Below are 23067 nucleotides of genomic sequence, written 5' to 3' on the forward strand. Positions count from 1 at the left end.
CCCGCCTGAGCCTCCCAAGTGCTATGATTACAGGCGTGAGCCACCGCGCCCGGACTTCTTGCTTGTTCTTTAATTAATCTGGAAGTATTCCCCAGCCCCTTTTGGGGAGAAACAGCTGGAAGGTGTTTTTTGTGATGTTGACTGATTTAAGAGTTTGTTGCCACCAGTCAGGTTCATCTGCCCACTGCCCAAGAGGAAGCCAGTATCCAGAGACATCAGGGTTCACAGCAAAGAGTTCATTCTGCATAGCACCAAGTGAGGAGATGGGAGAAATCTCTCAAATTTGTCTTCCCAAGAATTGGGGAGACAGGGTTTTTAAAGACAGTTTGGTGGGCAGAGGTTTCGGCCATCAGGGCTGGTTTAGGGCGGATCCATCAGTGCTTGCTGTGGGGTGGGTCAGCCAGTCCAGGGGAAGGCAGCACCTGGGAGGTCTCTCAGAACTACCCCCAGATTCCGAACAGGTGGTATTATTTAGAGGGAAGAGTTAAGGATCTTGGGCGGCAGCTGTGGCTCAAAGCAGTAGGGCGCCGGCCCTATATGTGGGAGGTGGCGGGTTCAAACCCAGCCCTGGCCAAAAACTGCAAAAAAAAGAGTTAAGGATCTTCAGGGCAACCAGCTATGCCCTCCAGAGAGGCAAACAAGGGGACAGTGACTCGCTGTTATCGGGCAGACGAGGGACGGTGGCTGATTATCCTCCTCATCCAGCTGAGACTGCCCATTCTACGTGTTCTGGACCTTGCCCCAGTTCTCGTCTTGTAACCCTCATCAGCCCGCGAGGGGGATTCAAGTTCAGGTCAGCTGTTTCACGGTATGTCTTTCAACCCAACTTGTCGCTTTCCTCATGACTAGCTTCAGATGATGCATTTTTAGATGATCAGGAGCACCGCAGTGGCTGTGAGTTGTCAGGTTACAAGGCCCCGGGGTCAGACTGTCCTGGTGTTGGGGCTTCTGATGGCTGCGTTAAGGTGTCACTGTGGAGGAGGAGTGGGTGATGTGTAGCATGGGGCTAGCCAGCTTCCTGCCGCGTCGTAACAAGGATGGTATAATTTTTGTTATATATACTACATTTAATAAATGACACATTCTAGGCAGCGAGGGAAAGGTGAGCTGTCTGGGCAGCGTGTTCTGCTCCAGGCCTGAGCAGCTGCATTTGCCACCCTGTGGGGAAGACAGATAAGGACATAAGACAGCTGTGCAGAACAGAGCTCTGGAGCTTTATCTGTGCACAGAGAACTCCTGAGGATCCCCCAGGTTGGATTTCACACGGGAAATCTCTAAGAGGATAGAGGTGGTTATAGAAATCCATCCAGAAGGGTGCAGGGCAGCTGAGCTTCCAGGCCTGATTCAGCCTGAAAGCAGCAGGGCAGTGTCTCTGCTGTGAGTAAGGTCACAAAGCTTCACGAGCAGCTCCAGTGACAGCAAGTGTACTGACAGCAGCAACTTTTTATCTAATGTAAAATCAAGCTAATTGCAAAGTGTCACATTCAGGTCTGCACAGGGCCTACTGGAGGCTGTTCAGAAAAGGCTTGGCATAAGGGCCAGAGACACGGCACCTGACACATTTTTCAGTCTTATAGAGGTGGAATATTCAGGGGCTTGTGTAAACACACACCTGCTATGAAGGTCTGACACCTAAGGATATCAAAGATCTTATCGGTGAGCCAAAGGTGGCAAAATTCCCAAATCTGGGCCAAGTGGGTGCTGCTTTTGTGAGCCAGCTGGAAGTCTTACCATTTTGGCCATACCACCAAAAGGACCTAGCTTTTGTGTGTAAGCAGGCCCCTCATTCCAACTACAAATGTGTCTCTGGAGATATAAAATATGAACTTCCTATTTACAGAATATAAAAGAATAAATACCATTCTATAAAGAGCTGTTGTATTTTCTCTTATTTTCTGGCACTACCAGTTGCTCTGGGTTCATCTCACACTTCCTCTGCTCCAGCCCTGGGGTCAGCCGCTTCTGCAAGACTGCCAGCTCCCTCTGGGGGAAGTGGTTAGCTGCGCTCGTCCTGGGGGGACGGCCCTCTCCAGGGCTATCCAGGTAGAGCTAGAAGCCTGTTTTCAAATAGCAAATTGTTGTTCTTTCCTCCTCCTCTCATCTCGTGGTTGCAGCTCCCTTCCCCACCTTAAGAACCTCTGTACATGAACTCATGGGGCCAGTCCTGAACGCACGCTGAGCAGTTTTGGAATCACCACCCTGTCTGCCAAGAGCAGACATCCTGATCTCCTTGCAGCTCTCCGTGATGCCGTGCTGTTTCCCACCCTGGCTGGAGTCAGAGCTCTTCAGTGGAAAGTCCAGGGATTCATCCCTTCTTTTCTCCTCTTTGGTGGTAGCATTTGGTTCCGATTGTATTGTTTTAGAACTTTGCTGCCTCCTCTTGTTGATTTAAGTTATTTTTAATTTTTTATTGAGATATAATTCATTTCCCATAAAATTCACTCCTTTAAAGTGTGCAATCACATGATTTTTAGTATATTCACAAGCTTGTATAATTGATTTTTTCAAATTTAATTTTTTAATATATGAAATATAAATACAATTCAAAAGTCATAACTATATGAAAAAACATCTTAGAAGTTCTACTCCTTTTCCGTCCTTCACCCAGCTCCCGTTCACACCCTATAGGAACCTAAGTGGGTAAGTTTCAAGCTATACTGTTTGCACTGTGAATTTTTTCTTTTTTTATTAAAAATACCCTTGATATCACTCTGTATCAATTCATAGAAAGCACTCTCATTCTTTTTTACAACTATATTACGCCCGTGTTAGGGAGCAGGTACCATACGCTCCTGAGTGTGGCCTCCTGACTGTGCCTGGTGTTTTCCTCTTACAAATAATACCCCAGCAGAGCTATATCTTCAGTGTAAATCCTAAATGTAGGATTTCTGGATCAAAAGTGTGTGTAGATTTGTTAAAAATTGCAAAATTCCTTATTTTTCCACTTTCCAAGCTGTTGGCCTAGGATTTAGCTTTCTGGGCTCAAATAAGTTTAGAGTGATTTACTTCTAAAATAGGACAATTGTGAGATGCTCAAATGGCAAACTGGATAGGGTACTGGGCCAGCAGGTCTACACTGGGGTTGTTGGAGGTAGATGTGGCTTGCAGTCTCCCCTCTAAGTTACCTCTAAGGCACCTGGGAGGTGCCCTGCCTTCCCATGTTTGCAACATTGTCATCCTCTTTCCTGTTTTCTTGTCTTTGTGACTTCATGCCTTTTTAACGGCCTCATTACCATTGTTGAATTAGGTTTCAGGAGAGACTAGAGATGAAGGAATGTGTTTGTTTAATCTGGTATCATCATTAAGCAGAAGCTTCAGAAATTTTACTAATCTGAGAATTTTTTTTTTTAGAGACAGAGTCTCACCCCATCACCCTGGGTAGAGTGCAGTGGCTTCACAGCTCACAGCAACCTCCAACTCTGGGGCTTACGCAATTCTCTTGCCTCAGCCTCCCGAGTAGCTGGGACTACAGGCACCCGCCACAACGCCTGGCTATTTTTTGTTGTTGTCGCAGTTTGGCTGGGGCTGGGTTCAAACCTGCCACCCTTGGTATATGGGGCCGGCGCCCTACCCACTGTGCCAAAGGTGCTGCCCTAATCTGGGATTTTTATACCTAAAGGCAAAGATTTATATGATTTGAAGAGCAGCCAGAGTATTGATTTTTATACCTAAAGAAACCAATTGTGCAGAGGATAGAATAGAGACATTTGCAGATACGAACAGACTAAAAAAGGTCACCAGACCCTTTCTTAGGAAGACAGAGAAAGATGTAATCTTGTGAAAGGAGAGGATAGTGCAGGAAAGAAAAGCAGGCACAGGCAGTTCCCACTGGAGGGGGAGTAGAGCCACTGTGAGGCTCAGAGAGGGTGTTAGAGCATTTAGAATTTTTATTGCTGGCCTTTATCTGTTGTAGTGTCTGGAAACAATTAGTGGTAGAAATATAGAAAACTGATTTAAAAATGGATGCACATATTAACTTCAGGAAAAAGAAAGTTGCTAGAGAAATGAAATAACCTTAGCCTGCTCTCTGGCTCCCGGGTGAAGAATACTGCCATGTGCGTGCTGGCTCTAACTACAGAGCTGATGCTGCTGTGCTGAGAGTCAGTGGGCTACATTTAAAATGGACAAAACTACTCCTCAATGCCAGGAAATACGCACGTAAATACCAGGAGAAATAGGTAGAAAGAATATTTCTGGGAAATGGGGTCCATCCCCGGAGGCGGGGAGGGAGGCAGGGTCTTCTGTGTCGTCCTGTGGTGTGTATGGCATGCATAGGAGTTAGAAAGACCAATCGCTTCTCGGCCTTTTGGCTAAGATCAAGTGTAGGAGTTAGAAAGACCTTGGCAAGGCTCCTGCCATGTCCTGCTGGCAGCTGGGCCCCAAGACCGCAGCTCAGATATGTCACTGGACTCTCCTGGCAGCTTTCACTCCCGTCATTGGCCTGTAGCAGGCTGTGAGGCCTTCCCTCTGTGATTGTCTCTCTTGTGCCAGAGTCATTCATGGGCCCGAGAATGATAAGAGGGGGCAGGTTCCTGAGGCTTGGGACCTTCGGGGCCGTCGTTTGCAGTGACATCCTCTGTCAGGTTATGTACTATCCACACGGGTGTACAATGGAAAAGCAAGTGATTGCACTGATGTTCTAAACTGTGGACATGCCCACTAGCAAGTCTCCAGCCTTCGTGTGACTCAGTAAGCAAGGTGGCCCTGGCTCTGATGAAGATCGAGAGAAGAATCAGTTTAAAGAACATGCCCGCAGTTAGGCACAACAGCTCATGCCTGTAATCCCAGCACTTTGGAGGCTAAGGAGGGAGGATCACTTGAGACAAGGCTGGGCAACATAGTAAGACCCAATCTCTACAAAAGAAAAAAGAAATTAGCCAGTGACACACACCTGTAGTCCCAGCTGTTCAGGAGGCTGAGGCAGGAGGATGGCTTGAGCCCAGCAGTTGGAGATTGCAGTAAGCGATAATGGTGCTACTCCACTCTAGCCTTGATGACACAGTGAGACCCTGTCTCAAAAAAAAGAAAAAGAAAGAAAAGGAACAATGACAATACCATGAGGAATTTCTTTTTATAGCTTTTCTGATTTTATAAGTTATGTTTTGATATGCAAGTATTACTAGACTTAACAACAATGGGTTTTTGACCACAGATCCAAGCTGGTTTGTGTAAAGCAGGAAAGTGGTGAGTGTTCTGACAATTCAGAGGACTAAGGAGGCTCCATCATCTTGCCCTTTCCTGATTAGGAGACATTACAAGCTCATCTGGACCCTAATACCCCCCACCCCCAATGTGGGCAGGGTTTAAATTCTAGAAATATAAGTTAGACTTACTCACATTTTGTCCTTTATTTGAATGAATCCTTTCTGGCTGGTCACTGTCAGCAAGCATACATGCCAGGGGCTGCCTGGGCTCAGTTTCCTGTTGGACTTGAGGCTCCCTGGCACCCCTAGTTCTCACTGTGTGGTCCTCTTCTGGGGAAGCAGGCAGCCTGGCGTACCTGGTGCCACCAGTAGCTCTGGAGGCAGGAGGGGAGGTGCACAGGCCGCGGGACCCCTAGAGAGCAGACACGGCTTCATGCTGCAGAGCCCTCTGCATCCACCCGGGCTGTGCCGTGAGGTGAGGGCTCACGTTTTGTGGCCCTGGAGGAAGAGGAGGTCTCCCTACTCTCAGGTTCCACTTCTGCCCTGGAGCGAGTCTCCTGACACTTCTGAGCCTGCTTTTCTCACCTGCAAAACATTTCCCTATTCCTTGGATTTGCAGTCCCACATCACTCCACTATTCCTTGGATTTGCAGTCCCACATCACTCCACTGTCCCCTCCCTGCATCAGGTCTTCTATGGGCAGCCAGGGGTGCTCTGAAGTCTTGGTAGAGACATGTGAAGAAAGAAAAAGTGTTTTTTGAAACCATAAAAAACCACGACACCCAGGCTTGGCCCAGATTTTGCCTTTGGGAAAGCCCCCCACTCCTCATCCCCAGCTTAAGTGCTTTTCTAGGAGCCAGGTGGGCTCGGGGTTGGATTATGCACTTGAACTTGTCTCCATCCCCAACATGGGGACCCAGTGCCTCCCTGTCCACTTGCTGGATGGAACAGGAGGCTGGAGGAGGGTGTGGCCACTGCTGAGGAGGACAGGATCATTTGCCGTTTAGTTTCTGGCTGTGTTCCCCATGCCTAGGGCAGCGCCTGGCACACACAGGGGCGAGACCACGCTGCCTTGGGGGTCTGTGTCCTGGACAGAGCTCTGTCTCCAGCTGCACATGGTGGCCCAGTGGGTACTACCAGGCCTGGTGTCCAGCTGCACACCTCAAGCTGGCCCTCAGGGAGAAGGAGAAGGTTCTTTACTGCCAGCTGTGGTCCTAAGAGGTCCTAAGGGCACTAATCCCACTGTGCTCAGCCACTCCCAGACTGCCCCAGGACCCTGAAGGGCCCTTGTCCCTCCATGGTCAGCACAGTCCCGTCAGCCATACCTTCCCCTTCTTGCCACAAAGGCCTGTGTCTACTGGTGGGTTTCCACGGCGGGCACAGCTGGGCGCTGACTAGATGAGCGGATGGGGGGCAGAATGCGGCATTTGGGTAGAAGAGATGGGGAGGGGAGTTGCCACCTGCGCTAGAGAGGCCTGCTCACCACAGGCTGGTTCCCTTTACCATTGTTTGGCCTTCTGGTTACTTCCCTGAAGTTTCCCTGGGCCCCCTCCCCAGGATGCAGATGACTCCCTCACACTGCCAAGGTGCTCCCAGCCCTGCCTGTGTGACCCAGCAGCATCTCTCTGTCACCTTTTCTGTCCCTCCCTCTCTTCCTCCCTCTGCCCTAAATCCATCTGGTTGTTGTGTGAGCAGTGTCACTTGGTGCTGTGCTTGGTGTGGGGAAGGGGCCAAGCTACAAAGTGGAGCTACAGGTCTTGCCTGGCTGAGCAGACATGGAGACCTGGAATTTAGGGCTAGGGACACATGTGCCACGACACCCAGGCTTGGCCCAGATTTTGCCTTTGGGAAAGCCCCCCACTCCTCATTCCCAGCTTAAGTACAGCCACCTCAGAAGTCCAGCTGGCTCTTCCCTTCACAACCCCTCCAGCAACCCTCCTCTGCCTGCCCACCTCCCTGTAAGGGGTCTCTGTGCTGTGGGTGCTCTGGTTCAGAACAGCCATGAGTGGTCTCCTGCCCAGACCATCGGACACTACGGATGGCCTGGCTCAGGATGTGGCGGGGCCTCCTATACTGGAGAGCTGACCTCCAGTGCTAAGTGTCTGCAGTGTCAGGCCTGTCAGGGGGCCAGGTCACTGTCCCAGACTCGCAGCAACATCTGAGATAGTTAAGTTGCATTTTGGGGTGCTGAGGTACCTCAAAGGTACCTCTCCTGGAAACGTAGTGAGGCCTTGGAGACGCTGCCCACTCTGGGGTCTGCACTTTGTGCTGAAGACAACTCAGACCCTGGTGGCGCGTCTCTATTTCAGAGTGACTCAGTCTCACAGCAGCCGGGCCCTGTCTCCTGCCTGTGGAAATACTATTTTGCAGGTGAAGAAAGCAAACCATCAGGGTCTCAGAAGGAAAAGACGAACTTGTGCAGATTTCTGTACAAGTTATGTAATGCAACCTTTGGTAGAACAATAAAAAAAGATGCACAACCTGCACCTCAAAGCATAGGGATCGTGGTTAATGAAAGAAACGCATTCCCAGCCTGCTACACCACCATTGAGAGTGAGTTTAAACCTGTCTAAGAAATGGAAGGCTGTTTATAGTCTGAAGTTTACAGAGCAAGTTACGAAATAAGAGAATTTGATGTGATCCCAATGTAAATATGTTTTATATGAAGTAGAAAAAAAGAGATGGGGGGCAGACCCTGTGTACTAAGGATTTCTTGCTTTTATTGATTGTCTTTTAAACTTCTGTATTTCTCAGGTATTTCACATTGCTTATTTATTTTATAATGAGAAGAACATGCACCTTGTTTATTAAATTAAAACCCCATCAGAGTCCAGGATGCAGCAGAACCAGTTGGCTAGTGACGCTTGTCAGGTGGAGGGGGTGGGTTGCCGGCTGCCCGGGCCAGGGAAGGAGGCTTTTTAGGAGGCCACCTCCCTGCCCAGAGTCTGTGCATCAGGCTCGCCAGAGGAAGCTGAGGCCCCACCACCCATCTGCAGCCAGAGTGCGCCTGCTGACAGTAGTCTGTCTTTGTCACACGTCACCTTGCATCAGAGCATACCTAGAGGTGGGTGGGTGGGCCACAAGGGGCGCTGCCTGTGGCTTTCTCCTGCTCAGTGCTCCTGGGTGAACCTCCAAGTCAATACTTACCTGCGGAGGACTCAGAAAGTGTGTGGAAGGGCCAGCCTGCAGGTTAATAGATATGACATATAAAACTTTGGCTTCTTAAAAAAAAAAAAAAAAAAAAAAACTTTGGCTTCTTGTTCACCTTCCACCTATGCACCAAGCCTGCCACACACCAGGGCCTGCGTGGGTGTCAAGGAGCCAGACGTGACCACTATCAGTGGGGGCGCTTCTAGGCCAGTCAGGATGGGAAAAGGGCAGCCTAGGCTCTGGAAAGAACTCACTTGTCCAATGTCTTAGTAGGGCTGAAGCTCCTGAGGGATTTTAGGCGGGAGGGGCTGAATCTTGGCTGTGCTAGCAATAACCTGTTAGAAAATGCAATGATGGAGCCAGATGTGGTGGCTCACACCTGTGAACCCAGCACTCTGGGAGCACAAGGGTTGAGACCACACTGAGCAAAGTGAGACCCCATCTCTACTAAAAATAGAAAAATTAGCTTGGCATGGTGGCAGGCACGTGTAGTCCCCGCTACACGGGAGGCTGAGGCACGAGGATTGTTTGAGCCTAAGAGTTTGAGGTTGCTGTGAGCTGTGACTCCACGGCATTCTACCCAGGGTGACAGAGTGAGACTGTCTCGAAAACAACAACAAAAAGAAAATGCAGGCTCGGCACCTGTAGCTCAGTGGCTAAGGCGCCAACCACATACACCAGAGCTGGCAGGTTCAAATCCAGCCTGGGCCTGCCAAACAACAACTACAACCAAAAAATAGTCGGGTGTCATGGTGGGTGCCTGTAGTCCCAGCTACTTGGGAGGCTGAGGCAAGAGAATCACTTAAGCCCAAGAGTTGGAGGTTGCTGTGAGCTGTGATGCCATGGCACTCTACCCAGGGCCACAACTTGAGGCTCTGTCTCAAAAAAAAAAAAAAAAAAAAACACAAAAGAAGAAGAAAAGAGAGCTCATTTTGTAACAGTAAGTATAAAAAGACTGCCAAGGCATACTTTTAATAAGCATCCATTTGACATGAATGTCTTTGCTCTATGGAGTTCTGAAGAGAGCTCGAACAACTGGACTCTGCTCCTGGCCTTGCCCTCGGCTGCACAAGTGGTGCTCACAGTGCACATCTCCTTTGCTTTCAGGGAAGGAGACTGTGGATCCACGGCAGGGCCGGGCCAGAGGAGGTGACCCCACACATTTCCAGGCCGTGAACGTGGCGCAGCCTGTCCGCTTTAGCAGTAAGTTGCAGACCTGCCCTATGATGGCCACAAGTACACGGCCTGACCAGCCCCTGGCTGCCTACACTCTGCGTGTGAGGGGTTTTTCTCTCAGAACACCTCTCTGAAGTGGGTGGGGGGTATGAGGGAGGCTGCACACTGACCAGCCAAGGTCACCAGCTCCTGGCTTGAGACTGGGGAAGTCCCTCTGGAGGAGGCTGCTTGTGTCATTCAGGGCCAGCCAGCACTGGCTTTGGCGTCCTGTGCTCTACTGCTCCCTTTAGTAGACAGAGGGTCCGGCACTGGCTATGGCGTCCTGTGCTCTACTGCTCCCTTTAGTAGACAGAGGGTCCGGCACTGGCTATGGCGTCCTGTGCTCTACTGCTCCCTTTAGTAGACAGAGGGGCCAGCTCTGCCAGGTGAGATGACCTGCAGCTGATGGCTTGGGAAGGCTCTACTTCTGTTTTTTGTTAATTATTATCTTTTAAGGTAATTGGTTATTTAATTTTATTTTGTTTTTGTGGGGTTTTTTTTTCTATTCAAGAATTTTGAGGGTAAGACGTTAAAATTTTAAAGGTGTGTAACAAGATCAAGCAAAGTTGAGGGGAGGAAAAGCCACAGCTGAAATTGCCCATCCTGGGCAGCATTGACCCCCCAGGGCAGGTGAGACCAGCACTCAACGTCCCTGCTGCCCTTCAGAGGGGTCTGTGCCATGCTGGTGCTCAGTCCCCAGCCTCCCAGTGACAGGGCACCGCATGCCCCAGCCTGTGCCCACTGCACCCGGAGCTGGTCTCTGAGTGAGCTATGGGTGGTGTGGGCTGGCCGTCCTCTCCACCCGGCTCCACACAGTAGCTGGGAGCCCTCTGGGGGTTCCCGCAGTTGAAGGGCAGTGCACATACTTGGTGAGCGAGGAAGCCATGGCTGGAGATCACCCATAGGAAGGGGGCAGCTCCAGGGCGCAGCATAAAAATGATGAGCCGGCTGGGCGTGGTGGCTCATGCCTGTAGTCCCAGCGCTGTGGGAGGCTGAGGCAGCTGGATGGCCTGAGCTCGGAGGTTCGAGACCAGTATGAGCAGGAGTGAGCCAGAGTAAAACCCCATCTCTACCAAAAAAAAAGCCCGGTGTTGTGGTGGGCGCCTATAATCCCAGCTACTTGGGAGGCAAAGGGCAAGAGAATCGCTAAAGGAAGAACAGAAAAAAAAAAAGAAGAAAAAAACCCTTCAAACTAAGAAGAGTGAAAGCCAGCTGAAATTGAAAGCAAAAAAAAAAAATGATGAGCCAATGAGAAGGCAGGCTCTCCTCCCCCAGCTTCCCCGGACAACTAGGTTCCCTCCAAAAAGAGTTTCCTGTGGGCCCATCCCGAGTTGGGAAGACCGGCCCTGGTGCTGGTGACAAGCTACCCAGCCTCTCCCTGCCTGGGGGACAGAGCAGGGCACTCGGGGAGCGTGTGGTGGATGTGGTGCTGCACTCCTGCTCTCGGGGCCACTTCCTCGTCCACACCTGAGGAGCCCCCTGTGTACTCAGGTACAGTCCTTGTGGTGGGCGGGCAGCACCGTCCAGCTTGTTGACATCACATGCTGTGCCTTGGCTGTGCCTGCCAGCTCAGGTGCCAGGGCCACCGCCTCCTTTCCCTTTCTTCAGAAGTCACACACACACACACACACACACACACACACACACACTGCCAGCTCAGGTGCCAGGGCCACCGCCTCCTTTCCCATAATGTATGTGCCTTTCTTCAGAAGTCACACACACGCGCACGCACGCACACGTGAATGCTTTAAAAAATAAAAACGCAAGCATAAATCTCTTAAGAAATTTTACTAGTTCCACAGGATGTAGGTGCATTTAAAAATGAAATTTTTTAACAACTGGCTTCGCTAAAAATTGTTACTTTTCTTCAGTGTATGAATAGGAGGTACGTAACATTTGAAAGCGTAGCTTCTACACCACAGGTCATTAATGTCATGTAAGGTAAACTGTGAACTGCTGGGCCTTCCCAGGCTTGAGGGGCAGACTGACAGGTAGAAGACGCTGGCTGGACTCACAGAGACTCTTCAGCTTTGCTGGCTGTGGCAGCACCCAGGCTGCCTTTCCTCCTCTGTGGGAGGTGGGGGCAGGTCACACGTCTGTCTCGGGGTCTGCCCAGCGGCTGACTGGGGAGGTGGAACAGCCGGGTGTCAGGAACAGGGCCTCTGGGAGCGCAGAGCTGTCCTGCCTTCTTAACCTGATTGCTCAGAGAACGAGATCTCCATGGCAGTTAATTCAGCAGCTGTTCTTTTAAGCGTATCTGCCCAGTCTGTGGTCTCAGAAGCAGGAACTTTCTCCTTGACCCCCAGGTCCCCACCCCTGGGCTGCCTTCTGAGGTGTGCCTATCCCCAGTGTAGCATGTTTAATTTCGTTCTGGATTCAGATCCTAATGTGGGGGACGACGTCCCTTCTGTGCTTCATGTTTCCTAGGGAAGTGCCCGACTGGGTGGCACCACTATGAAGGCACGGCCAGCTGCTATCGGGTCTACCTGAGTGGGGAGAACTACTGGGACGCTGCACAGACCTGCCAGCGCCTGAACGGCTCCCTTGCCACCTTCTCCACTGACCAGGAGCTGCGCTTCGTCCTGGCTCAGGAATGGGACCAGCCCGAGCGGAGCTTCGGGTGGAAGGACCAGCGCAAGTGAGTCCTGGCTAGAGTCCGATGGCTGCGTGGAAGCCCAGGGTTGGAGTGTGAAGGAGGTGGTACAGGCTGAGTTGGCTCTGCGCTGACCTGACGGGGCTGTGGGCAGCCCCTTTCAAAGGCCCCCTCCACGGGCACAGCTGCACTTGCTTATGTGGGGCTCTGCGGGCCAGGCTGAAGGGTTCACAGGCAGGCAGAGGTTCCTCCTGGGATAGTGGTACCTCCTGTGCTCGGTGCTTGCTGTGTCTGCCCGTTCAGTCCTCCTCCCAGAAAGCCTACGGTGGTGCACTATGAACTACCTACCTGCTGGCTCTTGACCCCCAGGCTCAGCCTCCCTGAGGAGGGAGGGTGGAAGTGGTGGCCCCTGCCACACCCAGACCCAGTGTTGTTGGGGGGGGTTGTTTAGGGGCAGGGCTGTATGAGGCCCATGGCATGCCACCACTGGAAGTTGCCTCCCACTGTCCCATCCACACTGCTGGGAGAGCGGGGATTAGTGGTAGCCAGTTGCTGTCCCCTTTCCTGGAGGGGAGGGCAGCCCTGCGGGGGAGTGAGCCACAGGGGCCAAGAGATGGCCAGGGCACTCTGTTGGTAGCCTGCTGCCTCTACAATGGCATGGGCTGCTGCACTGCCGTGGGAGCACTCTGCCCTGTGGCATATTGGCAGGGGCCTTCGCCTCAGAACCCGAGCCTAAGCTGGGTTTGGCCCCATAGTTATGCTGTGTGACTTGGCAAATCACAAGACTGAGCTATTTTTTTTTTTCTACAGCTATAAAGGGGGAGAAATAGCCCTTAGCGTAGTGTACTGTGCTGACCCCATGAGGACATGTCCATGAGGCTAGCGGGGAAGCGACAGGGCACACCCCAGTGGGTGAGAACACCATTTCCCAAGATGGCCGTGGTGCACAGCCCAGGCTGAGCTCAGAGCGGCCCTGCACCAGGGGACCTGCCGATGGGCAGTTCTGGGCTTGAAGCTGGAAAGCTGGGGCAAGGGGGCGCAGACTGGCAGGTGCTTGTGGCGGTCGGCCAGGTCCCCTCAATGCTGTGTGGGGTCCCCTGGGTGCTGGGCCATGTGCTTTTGGGAGCACGCTGCAGGCCTGAGCCAGGCCAGCTCTGAGTGTGAGCCATGCGCACAACTTAACTCTGCGCAATGTGTATTCATGGGGCTTCGTGTCTTCATGGGAGTGTAACACACACACTGTAAGACGCATCCTTTAAATCGCACGGTCTGTGGCTTGAGCGTATTCATAGACCTTTATTCATGGGGCGGTTATATTCACCAAGAATAAGGTTGGTCTTCCTTAAAACCTGAAAGCTGTATTAGATTAGCTAAGAAAAACAGTCTTAGCAGGGATTACTGGAGATAAAAACTTTTTCTGACCTGTGGATTTGTTACTTAGAATTTTAATGCATTTGGTAACACTAAGTGTTAACTTTCAATCACTCCTATTTCAGAAGTGCAATGTTTGAAGGTCAGTGTATGTATTAGAACCAGCACACACAGTCATCGACAGCCGCCTCCTTCCTGCCACTGAACTCTCTGTTTCTGTCCCCTGCAGGTTGTGGGTTGGCTATCAGTATGTCATCACAGGCCGGAACCACTCCTTGGAAGGTCGCTGGGAGGTAGCATTCAAAGGTGAGCATTGCTGAGTTTGAAACTGGGGGGACTCATCTCTCTCGGGGGCCATGGCTAGGCCTCCCCTCCTCTCTCTACCCAGTGGTACATGGCCTGCCAGGGGTGCCTGTACAGAGAACATGGGGAGAGTGGGCCCCCATCGCAGGGGTGTGTGGCCATGAGAGGGGTCCTTGGGCCCTTTCCGGAACCCATCATCATGTCTCATGTGGGCCTGATTTCTGACCGTCCTCCCTTTACAGTTAAGGATTGGGACTTGCAAATGAGCAGACGGAGTGTGCCACTGTCAGGCCAGACAGGGAAGGACATGCCTTCCAGGACAGAAAGGGCCAGAAGGAAACTATAGGCAAGTGAACTTTAAGCAAATACTGTGTGGGGTGGCTTACAGCTTTATGCTGAGCTGCCTGGAAGTACCACAGTAGCATGAAGGAGGTGGGCTGCGCTCCACTGAGCTCCTGCCTGGCCTGCCCTCCCTCCTGTCCCTGAGCCTTGGCGGCTGAGCAGAGAGGGCCATGTCCACTGGTCCCTCTCCTGCCTTGGGCAGGTGCCATCCCATCCTGTGTCCTCTTATGACCCATGCCAGCTCCACTGCCATTTGCGTCCCCAGCCTTACGAGTATATTATTAAGACTTCCCACAGGCAGAGTGGACAAATAAATGGTTTTGGGGTTTTAGGCCCTAAAGTCACAGTGCCTTGTAAATGAGGCTGCGTTCGTCACAGCTGTTGGGGGTGAATCTTTGAAACAGCACAGTTGCGGGCTGGGCCGTCACCCAGGTGAGGAGTGTGGATGCTGGCAGTTAAAGAGAGGGGATGAGCTGGGCACGGTGACTCCCCACCTGTAAGCCCAGCACTGTGGGAGGCTGAGCGGGCAGATCACTTGAGCTCAGGAGTTTGAGACCAGCCTGAGCAAGAGTGAGACCCTGTCTCAACTAAAACAGAAAAAATTAGCTGGGCATTGTGGTGGTGTCTGTAGTCGCAGTTACTTGAGAAGCTGAGGCATGAAGATATCTTGAGCCCAGGAGTTTGAAGTTGCAGTGAACTATGATGACACAGCACTCTACTCAGGGTGACAGAGTAAGACTCTGTCTGAAAAACAATAGGACATGAGTCTGTGTGTCATGGCAGCCTGTTCTAGAGGGTGGGGGGACCTGGGGCCCTCATCCTTGGAGTGAGGATGAGCATGTTGTGTCAGGGACTCCACTGGGGCATCAGGAGAGCTACTAATTTAGAAAAAAGGATGAATGTGGGTGGCGCCTGTGGCTCAGTGAGTGGGGCGCCGGCCCCATATGCCGAGGGTGGTGGGTTCAGGCCCAGCCCCGGCCAAACTGTAACAAAAAAATACCCGAGCGTTGTGGCGGGCGCCTGTAGTCCCAGCTGCTCGGGAGGCTGAGGCAAGAGAATCGCGTAAGCCCAAGAGTTAGAGGTTGCTGTGAGCTGTGTGACATCATGGCACTCTACCCGAGGGTGGTACAGTGAGACTCTGTCTCTACAAAAAAAAAAAAGGATGAATGTTCATGTAGGTGTTGGCAGCTGTGTGGATGTGGGGCCCCCCGTTCATGTGGCTCAGGTACAAGGGACCCCACAACTGAGATGGGTGCCCTGAGCACTTGAAGCTCTGTGTGGATGGCCACTTGTGCCCAGCTGAATGGATTTTGGAATTCTGATATTGGATTTAAGTAATGGTCACAAAACAAGTATGTGGCTAAGAAAGATCCTTCTGCCACTAGGTGACTGGCCCTGGCACAGCTCAGCCTCACAAGTAGTCTGGAGAGAATCATCCACGTTTCCCCCATGCTGACCCCTGGGCCTCCCATCTTACTAATTATATCACACCGATTTTTAGTTATTTATACTTGAAATTTATTTTAAAACACAAAAGTGGAAACATAGTGTGTCCAGTGTGTCTGTGTGTGTGTCACTTGCTTCACCCTGGGACCCTGCACACATCACTGGCGCTCACTCAGGTTGGCTGAGATCAGGGGGCAGCTCAGAGGGCCTCTTCTTCCCTGGACATCTTTTCAGATGTGACCAGTTCCTTGTTGTCTCTACCGCCCCGGCCCTGGTGCTATATCCAATGGACATGATTGTGTTGTAGGCCCCTGACCTGTGAGGTTAGCAGACTGAGCTGCAGTCCTGGACCAGCCTGTGGGACCTAGAAGCTTTGGTCACCAGTGAGGGTCGGGCTGGCTGGTCTAGCAGCTACTGAAAAGCGCAGTGCTGGGCGGGGTGACCATCAGGTTGGAATGGGGTCAGCTGGGGTCAGGTTATGGTGTTCAGAGTGAGAGTTGAGAGGACCTACACAGCCCTGGTGGGCCTGTGCAGGCTTTATCTATGGGTGCTGAGGTGGCAGCACAGGAAAGAAGATCCTTTGTGGGTTCAGGAAACTGAGTGAGGGTCCTTCTGCTACAGGAATGGGTCTTCAGAGGGTAGGGAGGATTCTCCCAAGCTGAAGGAGCATCTGTCATGGAGGTGGCTGCAGGAGGAGACATGGTGACCAAGGCAGTTAGGCGGCATTCAGATGCCCTTGTGTGTCAGGCTTGGGAGCCAGGGCGTCATTCCGTGGTTGGCAGCAGCTCAGCCCGAGGCACCCGGGGGAGCCCCGCTAAGCAGCTCCTGTGTGGCCCAGTAGGAGGCCTCGGGAAACTTGCTGCCACCCGTTCAAGCTGAGGACTGTGTCTGCCGCTGTGGCAGTTGGGGAATGTCCAAGAGGGACGTTTGGCAAAGGGCTCTGCAGTAGGAGATGGCACGAAGCCTGCCGTGGCTACCAGGGTACTTGGTGCTTTCCTCCAGGACAGAGATCCTTCAAGGAGAGCAGGATGCTGGGGTGGGAGCCTGGGGGTTGTGCAGAGGCATTGGCAGGCCCAGGAGTTCCCCAGTGAAGCACAGTCATCCCCTTGGCTCTTCTCCCACCTTATAATATTTCAGACATGTCCAGGAAGTGGTCACTTGTCTCTAGCCTCACAGCCCATCAGACTCCCACAGAAACCAGCAGCTCCCTCCCCCTCTGCCCCCACCCTGCCCTCCTTCTCACCAGCCCTGCAGCTGCCTGGCTCACTGCTGGTACAGTATGGGCTGGCCTTGGCTGCTGTCTGGAAACCTGGCAGTGATGCAGGGTACCCACTGTGCCAGCCTGCTGTGATTGCACAAACCCTGTGGCTTACAGTACCTGCTGCCTTCCACATGACCGCACTTGGGTTGGGCAGGGAATGCCCGTGATCAACTCCCAGGCAGACCCTGGGCCCATCTGGCAGCTTCCCTGGAAGAAGCACTGCACAGGCGTGGGCGGCAGGCTGCCAGGAGGGGAGTGTGCCCTCCACCAGCTGCGTGTGGCTCTGGGGCGCCAAGACACAGAATCCCGCGTGAACATCGTTTGGCCGACTGTCTGAGCTACTCTCTGACTGGGCTCTTCCTTGGTCCAGGCAGCTTTTGGGGATGCCCTGACAGGTAGCTGGTGGCTTTGGTCAGAGACTTGCCGTAGTGCACTGAGAATGTGCTCAGGAGACCTGAGCTGGCAAGTAGCCTCAGTGCTGGAGACTTCTGGGTTTCTTTAATTTTTTTTTTTTTTTTTTTTAGAGTTTGGGAGGAACCTGTTCAATTTTCAGCCTGTGAGATAAGAAGCCAATAATAAAACAGTTTTTAAAAGGGGAGGGAGGCTTCCTAGGCGAAGGGGCATCTGTGGGAGTTGAGGGTGTGCAAGGGTTTAGGGCCTGGCTGGGAAGTGGGGATCTGTAGGATAGGGTTGTGGTGGTGCATGTGTGCTGGGGGCAGCACCCATTCTCACCGGTGGGGCTATGCCTTGGGCTGTGGGGAGGAGACTTCTCCAGGGAGTGGCTTCTCCCCTTCCCCCTGCAGCCTGACACACACAGGTAGGCAGGACGCTAGGGCCGGGTGCTCCTGAGAAAGGGGGTGCAGCTGTCGTGGCGCTGCTCGCCAGCCAGGGCCCGGCCTTACAGGTGTCAATGCTTCTTGAGAGCGGCCCTACTGCTCTTGCCAAGGTGCTGTATGTCCACGGGCCCTGGACAGGCTGCCTCCAGGCTTAACCCGTGCCAGGCTGGGAGTGGGCAGTGTGGAAAGGAGCAGCGGAGAGAGAGACCCTGGGGGCTGGTTAGAGAGCTGGCCATGCCGCCTGGTAGTGCCGTGAGAGCCTGGGGGCTTGGTAGAGAGCTGACCATGCCGCCTGGTAGTGCCATGAGAGCCTGGGGTGTTTGTTCATCATTCTGCTTTCTGGGAAAGGCTGCTTTTGTATTTCCAGTGATCTGGGTTGGGTTAGCCTCACAGAACGTTTTGGGGCCCCACCCTTGGAGAGCTGTGTGGGCTGGAGAGTGGCCCTGGAGCTGGCTGTGCTGTGCTTGCCCCTGGGGTGTCACCAGAATCCCCTACCTGGATGTTGCAGAAGAATGGCTTAGAGGCTAGCTGTCCCTCCCCGTGCCCTTAACTGCGAGGATATTATGGTTACTAATCACTTTTTCCCCAGCTTCAAGGGCAGGAACTGAGTGGCTGTTTCCCTGGAGCTGAGAGAGGGGGCCAGGGGGCAGGCACCTTCTAGGTACTCACCTGTCAGCTGATGGGAGGGCTGATGTCCCCAGGGGTATCAGAGCCATGATTCCCCCAGACGGGACCTTCTCGGTACTCGCCTGTCAGCTGGCAGAAGGGCTGATGTCCCAAGGGGTATCAGAGCTGTGATTCCCCGCAGATGGCGCCTTCCTCAGAGGTACAGCATGGAGACTTCAAAATCTTCCAGTTACAACTGGGTACTCGGCCAGAACTTCCTGCTACCCATTTGTTTCCCCTACCTGTTTTTCTATGTGTTTCTTCATTTTATCAATATGAATGCATGCACTTTAATCCAAGTATTATAGTCCATTACTTTGTTTTTAAGAAACAGAGTCTCTGTGTCACCCAGGCTGGTCTGCAGTGACAGCCTTAGCTCACTGCAGCCTCTAAACTCCTGGCCTCCAGGGATTCTCCCACCTCGGCCTCCCAAAGTGCTGGGATTATAGGCATGGGCCACTGCGCCGAGCCCCTGACTTCATTTTTCATGTTGTTGCTCTAGCTTTAAAGGCCACCAGCGCATCTGGATTCATGTCCTCTGCTGGTCCCGGTAGCTTGTCGCCACCCTGCCTGCTCTGCCCAGAGGCCGGGGAGTCACAAATCAATGCCGGGCTGCAGGGACACCCAGCCCTGGGTGGTCCGCAGGCTCTTTGGTCATGTCTGATGCCACGGTCCCTGTGAGGAATGTGCCTGGCTCAGCTGCTGACCTTGTGTTGTGTCTGGCTCTCTCCCCAACAGGCTCCTCGGAGGTGTTCCTGCCCCCAGACCCCATCTTCGCCTCGGCCATGTCTGAGCACGACAGTGTGTTCTGCGCCCAGCTCCAGTGCTTCCACTTCCCCACTCTGCGGCACCATGACCTCCACAGCTGGCACGCAGAGAGCTGCTACGAGAAGTCTTCGTTTCTGTGTAAAAGAAGTAAGCCCCCCAGAAGGTGCCTTCCCTGGGAAACATCTGGGCCCGGTGTCATCTCGAATGGACTGTGACCTTGAGGTGCTCCAGGATGGAGTCCGTTGCATCATGTTGGAGCAGACACCCTTTCCCACTCACACCTTGACCTTGGGGTGTGGGCCCGCTTGACCTGTGGGTAGCTCTGTGGCCTGGGTGGCTGTTCGGCATCTCTGAGCCCATGGTTCTCTTTCCTAGGATAAAGACGATCAGTCCTGCCTTCCTGGTTTCAGGGTTGTTAGGAAATGGAATGAGAACAGTAACCCAAGGACTTACCAGCTCTGTGGCATCTCTGGAGCAGCAAAGTCCATGGTCACCTGTATCTGCTTCCCACAGTCCTACGATCCTCTCGTGTCTCTGTCTGCTTTGTCTGGGTGGCTCCTCCTCACTCTCCCAACCCACTCACCCCAGTTCCACATAAAGGTCTTACTCAGCTTTTGGGGCTCTAGGGCTAATGTCCTGTTTCTGTGCCAGCTGAGGGCAGGGCACTGTGCCTGCACCCCATCCTCCTTGGTGATGGGGGGGTCTAGGGTAGAGCCGCAGCTGCGTCTGCAGGAGTCGGACCTCAGTGGACGGCCTCAGCACCATTTGCTTTGTGCACAGCTGAGTCGGCTTCTGGGCCCCAGTCTGACTACAGGCTCCGTCCGCCCTGTGTCAGTGCCTCCCTGTGGCTTTGCAGCAGCTTCTGATTGCTGGTGTTGTGACTTCATCTTGTTCTTGATTTTTATGTAGCCTATTTTTGGCCTTTTTCTCATCTATATGGATTTTAGGATGAATTTTCTGAATTTCCTTATTTTTTTGGTTTGTGGATTTTGCTAGATTTTCTGTTCAGATGAGGTTGTTTCTTCTTTCAAATCTTTGACTTTTATTTCTTTGCCTTTTCCCCCCTTGTGTTAACTTTTCTTGCTAATTCTCCAGTATGGTGTTAATTAGAAATGGAATGGGCGGGTGCGGTGGCTCACGCCTATAATTCCAGCACTCTGGGAGGCCACGGGGTGGATCACCTGAGCTCAGGGTTTCGAAACCAGCCTGAGCAAAGAGCTGGACCCCCATCTCTACTAAAAAGAGAAAAAAACTAGCTGGGTGTGCTGGTGAGTACCTGTAGTCCCAGCTACTTGGGAGGCTGAGGCAAGAGGATCACTTGAGTCCAAGGGTTTGAAGTTGCTGTGAGCTGTGACACCACAGCGCTCTACCCAAGGAGAGAGAGAGACTGTCTCAAAAAAAGGAAGGAAATGGTGGTAGTGAGCATTCTTAGCTTCTCAACTTAATGAGAACAGTTTTCGCATGTTCTGTTTGTTCTGATGTGCTCGGTGGGGTTTGAGAGCACACCTTTATGAGGTTAAGGAAGCACCCTTCCACCTGCCACACCCGGCCAGCTACCACCATTTCTAATCGACACCATACTCAAGAATTTAACAAGAAAAGTTAACAAGGGGGAAAGGCAAAGAAGTAAAACTTCTAGTGTGCTGGAAATATTTATGTTACAAAAATGTATTGATTTTCAGGGCAGTGCCTTGGCTCAAAGGAGTAAGGCGCCGGCCCCATATGCTGGAGGTGGCGGGTTCAAACCCAGTCCCAGCCAGAAACTGCAAAAAAAAAAAAAAAGTACTGATTTTCAGTAAATGCTTTTTTTTTTTTATTTATTGGGATTACGTGTTTTTCTCTACACTGTTTTACATTAATTTTTATGTTGTTAAAGCGTCTTCATGGGTGTTGTATACACATACATGGCTGGATTTGGTTTACTAATACTCTATTCATCTGCAATCCCATCACTCTGGGAGGCTGAGGCATGAAGCTCAGTTGAACTCAGGAGTTCAAGACCAAGCTGGGCATGAGTGAGACCCCTTCGCTACTAAAAATAGAAGAATTAGCTGGGTATTGTGGTAGGCACCTACATTCCCAGCTACTTGGGAGGCTGACCCAGGATGACTGCTTGAACTCCGGAGTTTGAGGTTGCTGTGAGCTAGGCTGATGCCACGGCACTCTAGCCTGGGTGGCAGAGTGAGGCTCTGTCTCAAAAAGAAAAAGATTTTCCTAACTTCTTTTCAGTCGATGTTTTCTTGGTCTGCTGTGCTTCTCACCTTCAGCAGATGAACTTTTGCAATGTTTTTGTCGGTTCTGCTTGTTGAAGGCCACCCTGACCTTGTTTCCTCAGTGACACTTTCTCCCCATTTGGACGCTGCTGCACTCTTCATGGCATTATCCCCATGAACTTGGACTAAACGTGTCTCTGACTTCATTTCCACTCTGGCCAAGTTTAACAAGAAATTTCGTGTCTGTTAATTGCTCTAATTCAAGCTCCAACATTCTTATGACGGCACATAAAACATGCAAAAACAGTAATGAATGCCGCTCAGCTAGACACTGCACATGTCAGCATGAACACAGCTGTGAGGCAGTGAGATGACGAAGCCTCATGGAGCTGTTTGCACAGTGCTGCCAACGTAAGAGCACACGGCAAGTTCATCACCTTAATCCTCAGACCTCGTACAGTCTGTAACCTTGTGAGATTTGCCTTCTTCACTCATAATTCCCTGGATAATCATCCAAATTGTCTCTCACATTAGTAATTTTTCCTTTTTATTGCTGAGTAGCATTTCATGGTTTTGTTTACAGTTGGTTTAACCATTCTCCTGTTGAAGGACATCCGGCTGATTACAGTTTGGGGCTTTTACAGTGAAAGTCACTGTGAACATCTGCATTACAGATTTCTGTGCCGGCATTAAGTTTCCATTTTTCTAGGATAAATGCCCGGGATTGCAGTTGCTGGGTCCTGTGGTAGTTGGATTATTTTTTCAGTACACAAGCAAAATGTTTTCAGAGGGGCTGTGCTGTTTTACACGCCCGCTGGCCATGTGGGAGTGACCTCGTCTTCCATGCCCTCTGCATCACTTGCTGTTTGGCTGTTCTGTTAGGCATGTAGGACTAGCTCCTTGCGACCTTAATTGTGTTCCTGAGGCGGATGATGGCAAGTCCTTTCAAGCGCTTGTTTGCTGCCTGTGTCTCCTCTTTGGTGGACGTCTGTTCATGTCATGGTCCACTTTCTCTTCGCATTGTTTGCTTCTTTACAGATACGTTTTGGAAGTCCCTTACGAGTTCCAGATGACGTTTGTTCCAGATGTTCCTTTGTCATACATGCATGTGGCCTGAACTTTCTTTCCTGCTCTCTGGCTTGTCTTCATCATCTTCATACGAGCTTTCAGGAAACAAAAGCTTCTAATTGTGATGAAGTCCAAGTTACCCATTTTCCTCTTACGGATCATTCTTTTGGTGTCAAGTCTAAGTATTCTGCCCAGCCTTATGTTCTGAATAGAGTTTCTCCTATTTTTTTCTAAAAGTTTTATAGTTTTGTATTTAATTCTATGATGCATTTTGAATTTTTTAAGAAGACGTGAGATTTAGGCCATTATAGCTTTGCTCCCACACATCAGTTTGAAAGGCTGAGGCTGCTGTTCGTAAACGTGTTACACCCGTGTCACGTCTCTGTGTGCTGCAGACTCACTGCTGCGTTTTACATGTATCATCTTACACAGTTATTTTTTAAATCAGTTAAAAGAATAAAGGACAAAAATATGCATTTGTGCTGTAATTTATAACCACATAGTTACCTTTACTGGTGTTTTGCTTTTTGTGTGTATTGTAGTTACTGTCTGGGAGTGTCGGGCAAGTCTCTGCAAGCCCCAAATTCTCATAATTTTTGTTTGTCTAGGAAAGTATTTTGCCTGCATTTTTGAAAGATGGCTTTGCTGGATATGACTCTTGGTTGACCGTTTTCTCTGAGCACTTTGAATA

The 23067-nt window shown here is 51.4% G+C and overlaps 1 protein-coding gene across 1 annotated transcript in view; it reads left to right on the forward strand.

Annotated features, from left to right (window-relative positions):
- Window positions 1–23067, forward strand: part of DGCR2 (DiGeorge syndrome critical region gene 2) — an 85499-nt gene that overhangs the window by 50607 nt on the left and 11825 nt on the right. The window contains exons 3-6 of the mRNA XM_053587515.1: window positions 9402–9497; window positions 11937–12147; window positions 13703–13779; window positions 19066–19242. Coding sequence (XP_053443490.1) covers window positions 9402–9497; window positions 11937–12147; window positions 13703–13779; window positions 19066–19242 — 561 coding nt within the window. The remainder of the gene's footprint in view (window positions 1–9401; window positions 9498–11936; window positions 12148–13702; window positions 13780–19065; window positions 19243–23067) is intronic.

Source organism: Nycticebus coucang, chromosome 4, assembly GCF_027406575.1.
Source record: "Nycticebus coucang isolate mNycCou1 chromosome 4, mNycCou1.pri, whole genome shotgun sequence".
Taxonomy (NCBI): Eukaryota; Metazoa; Chordata; class Mammalia; order Primates; family Lorisidae; genus Nycticebus; species Nycticebus coucang.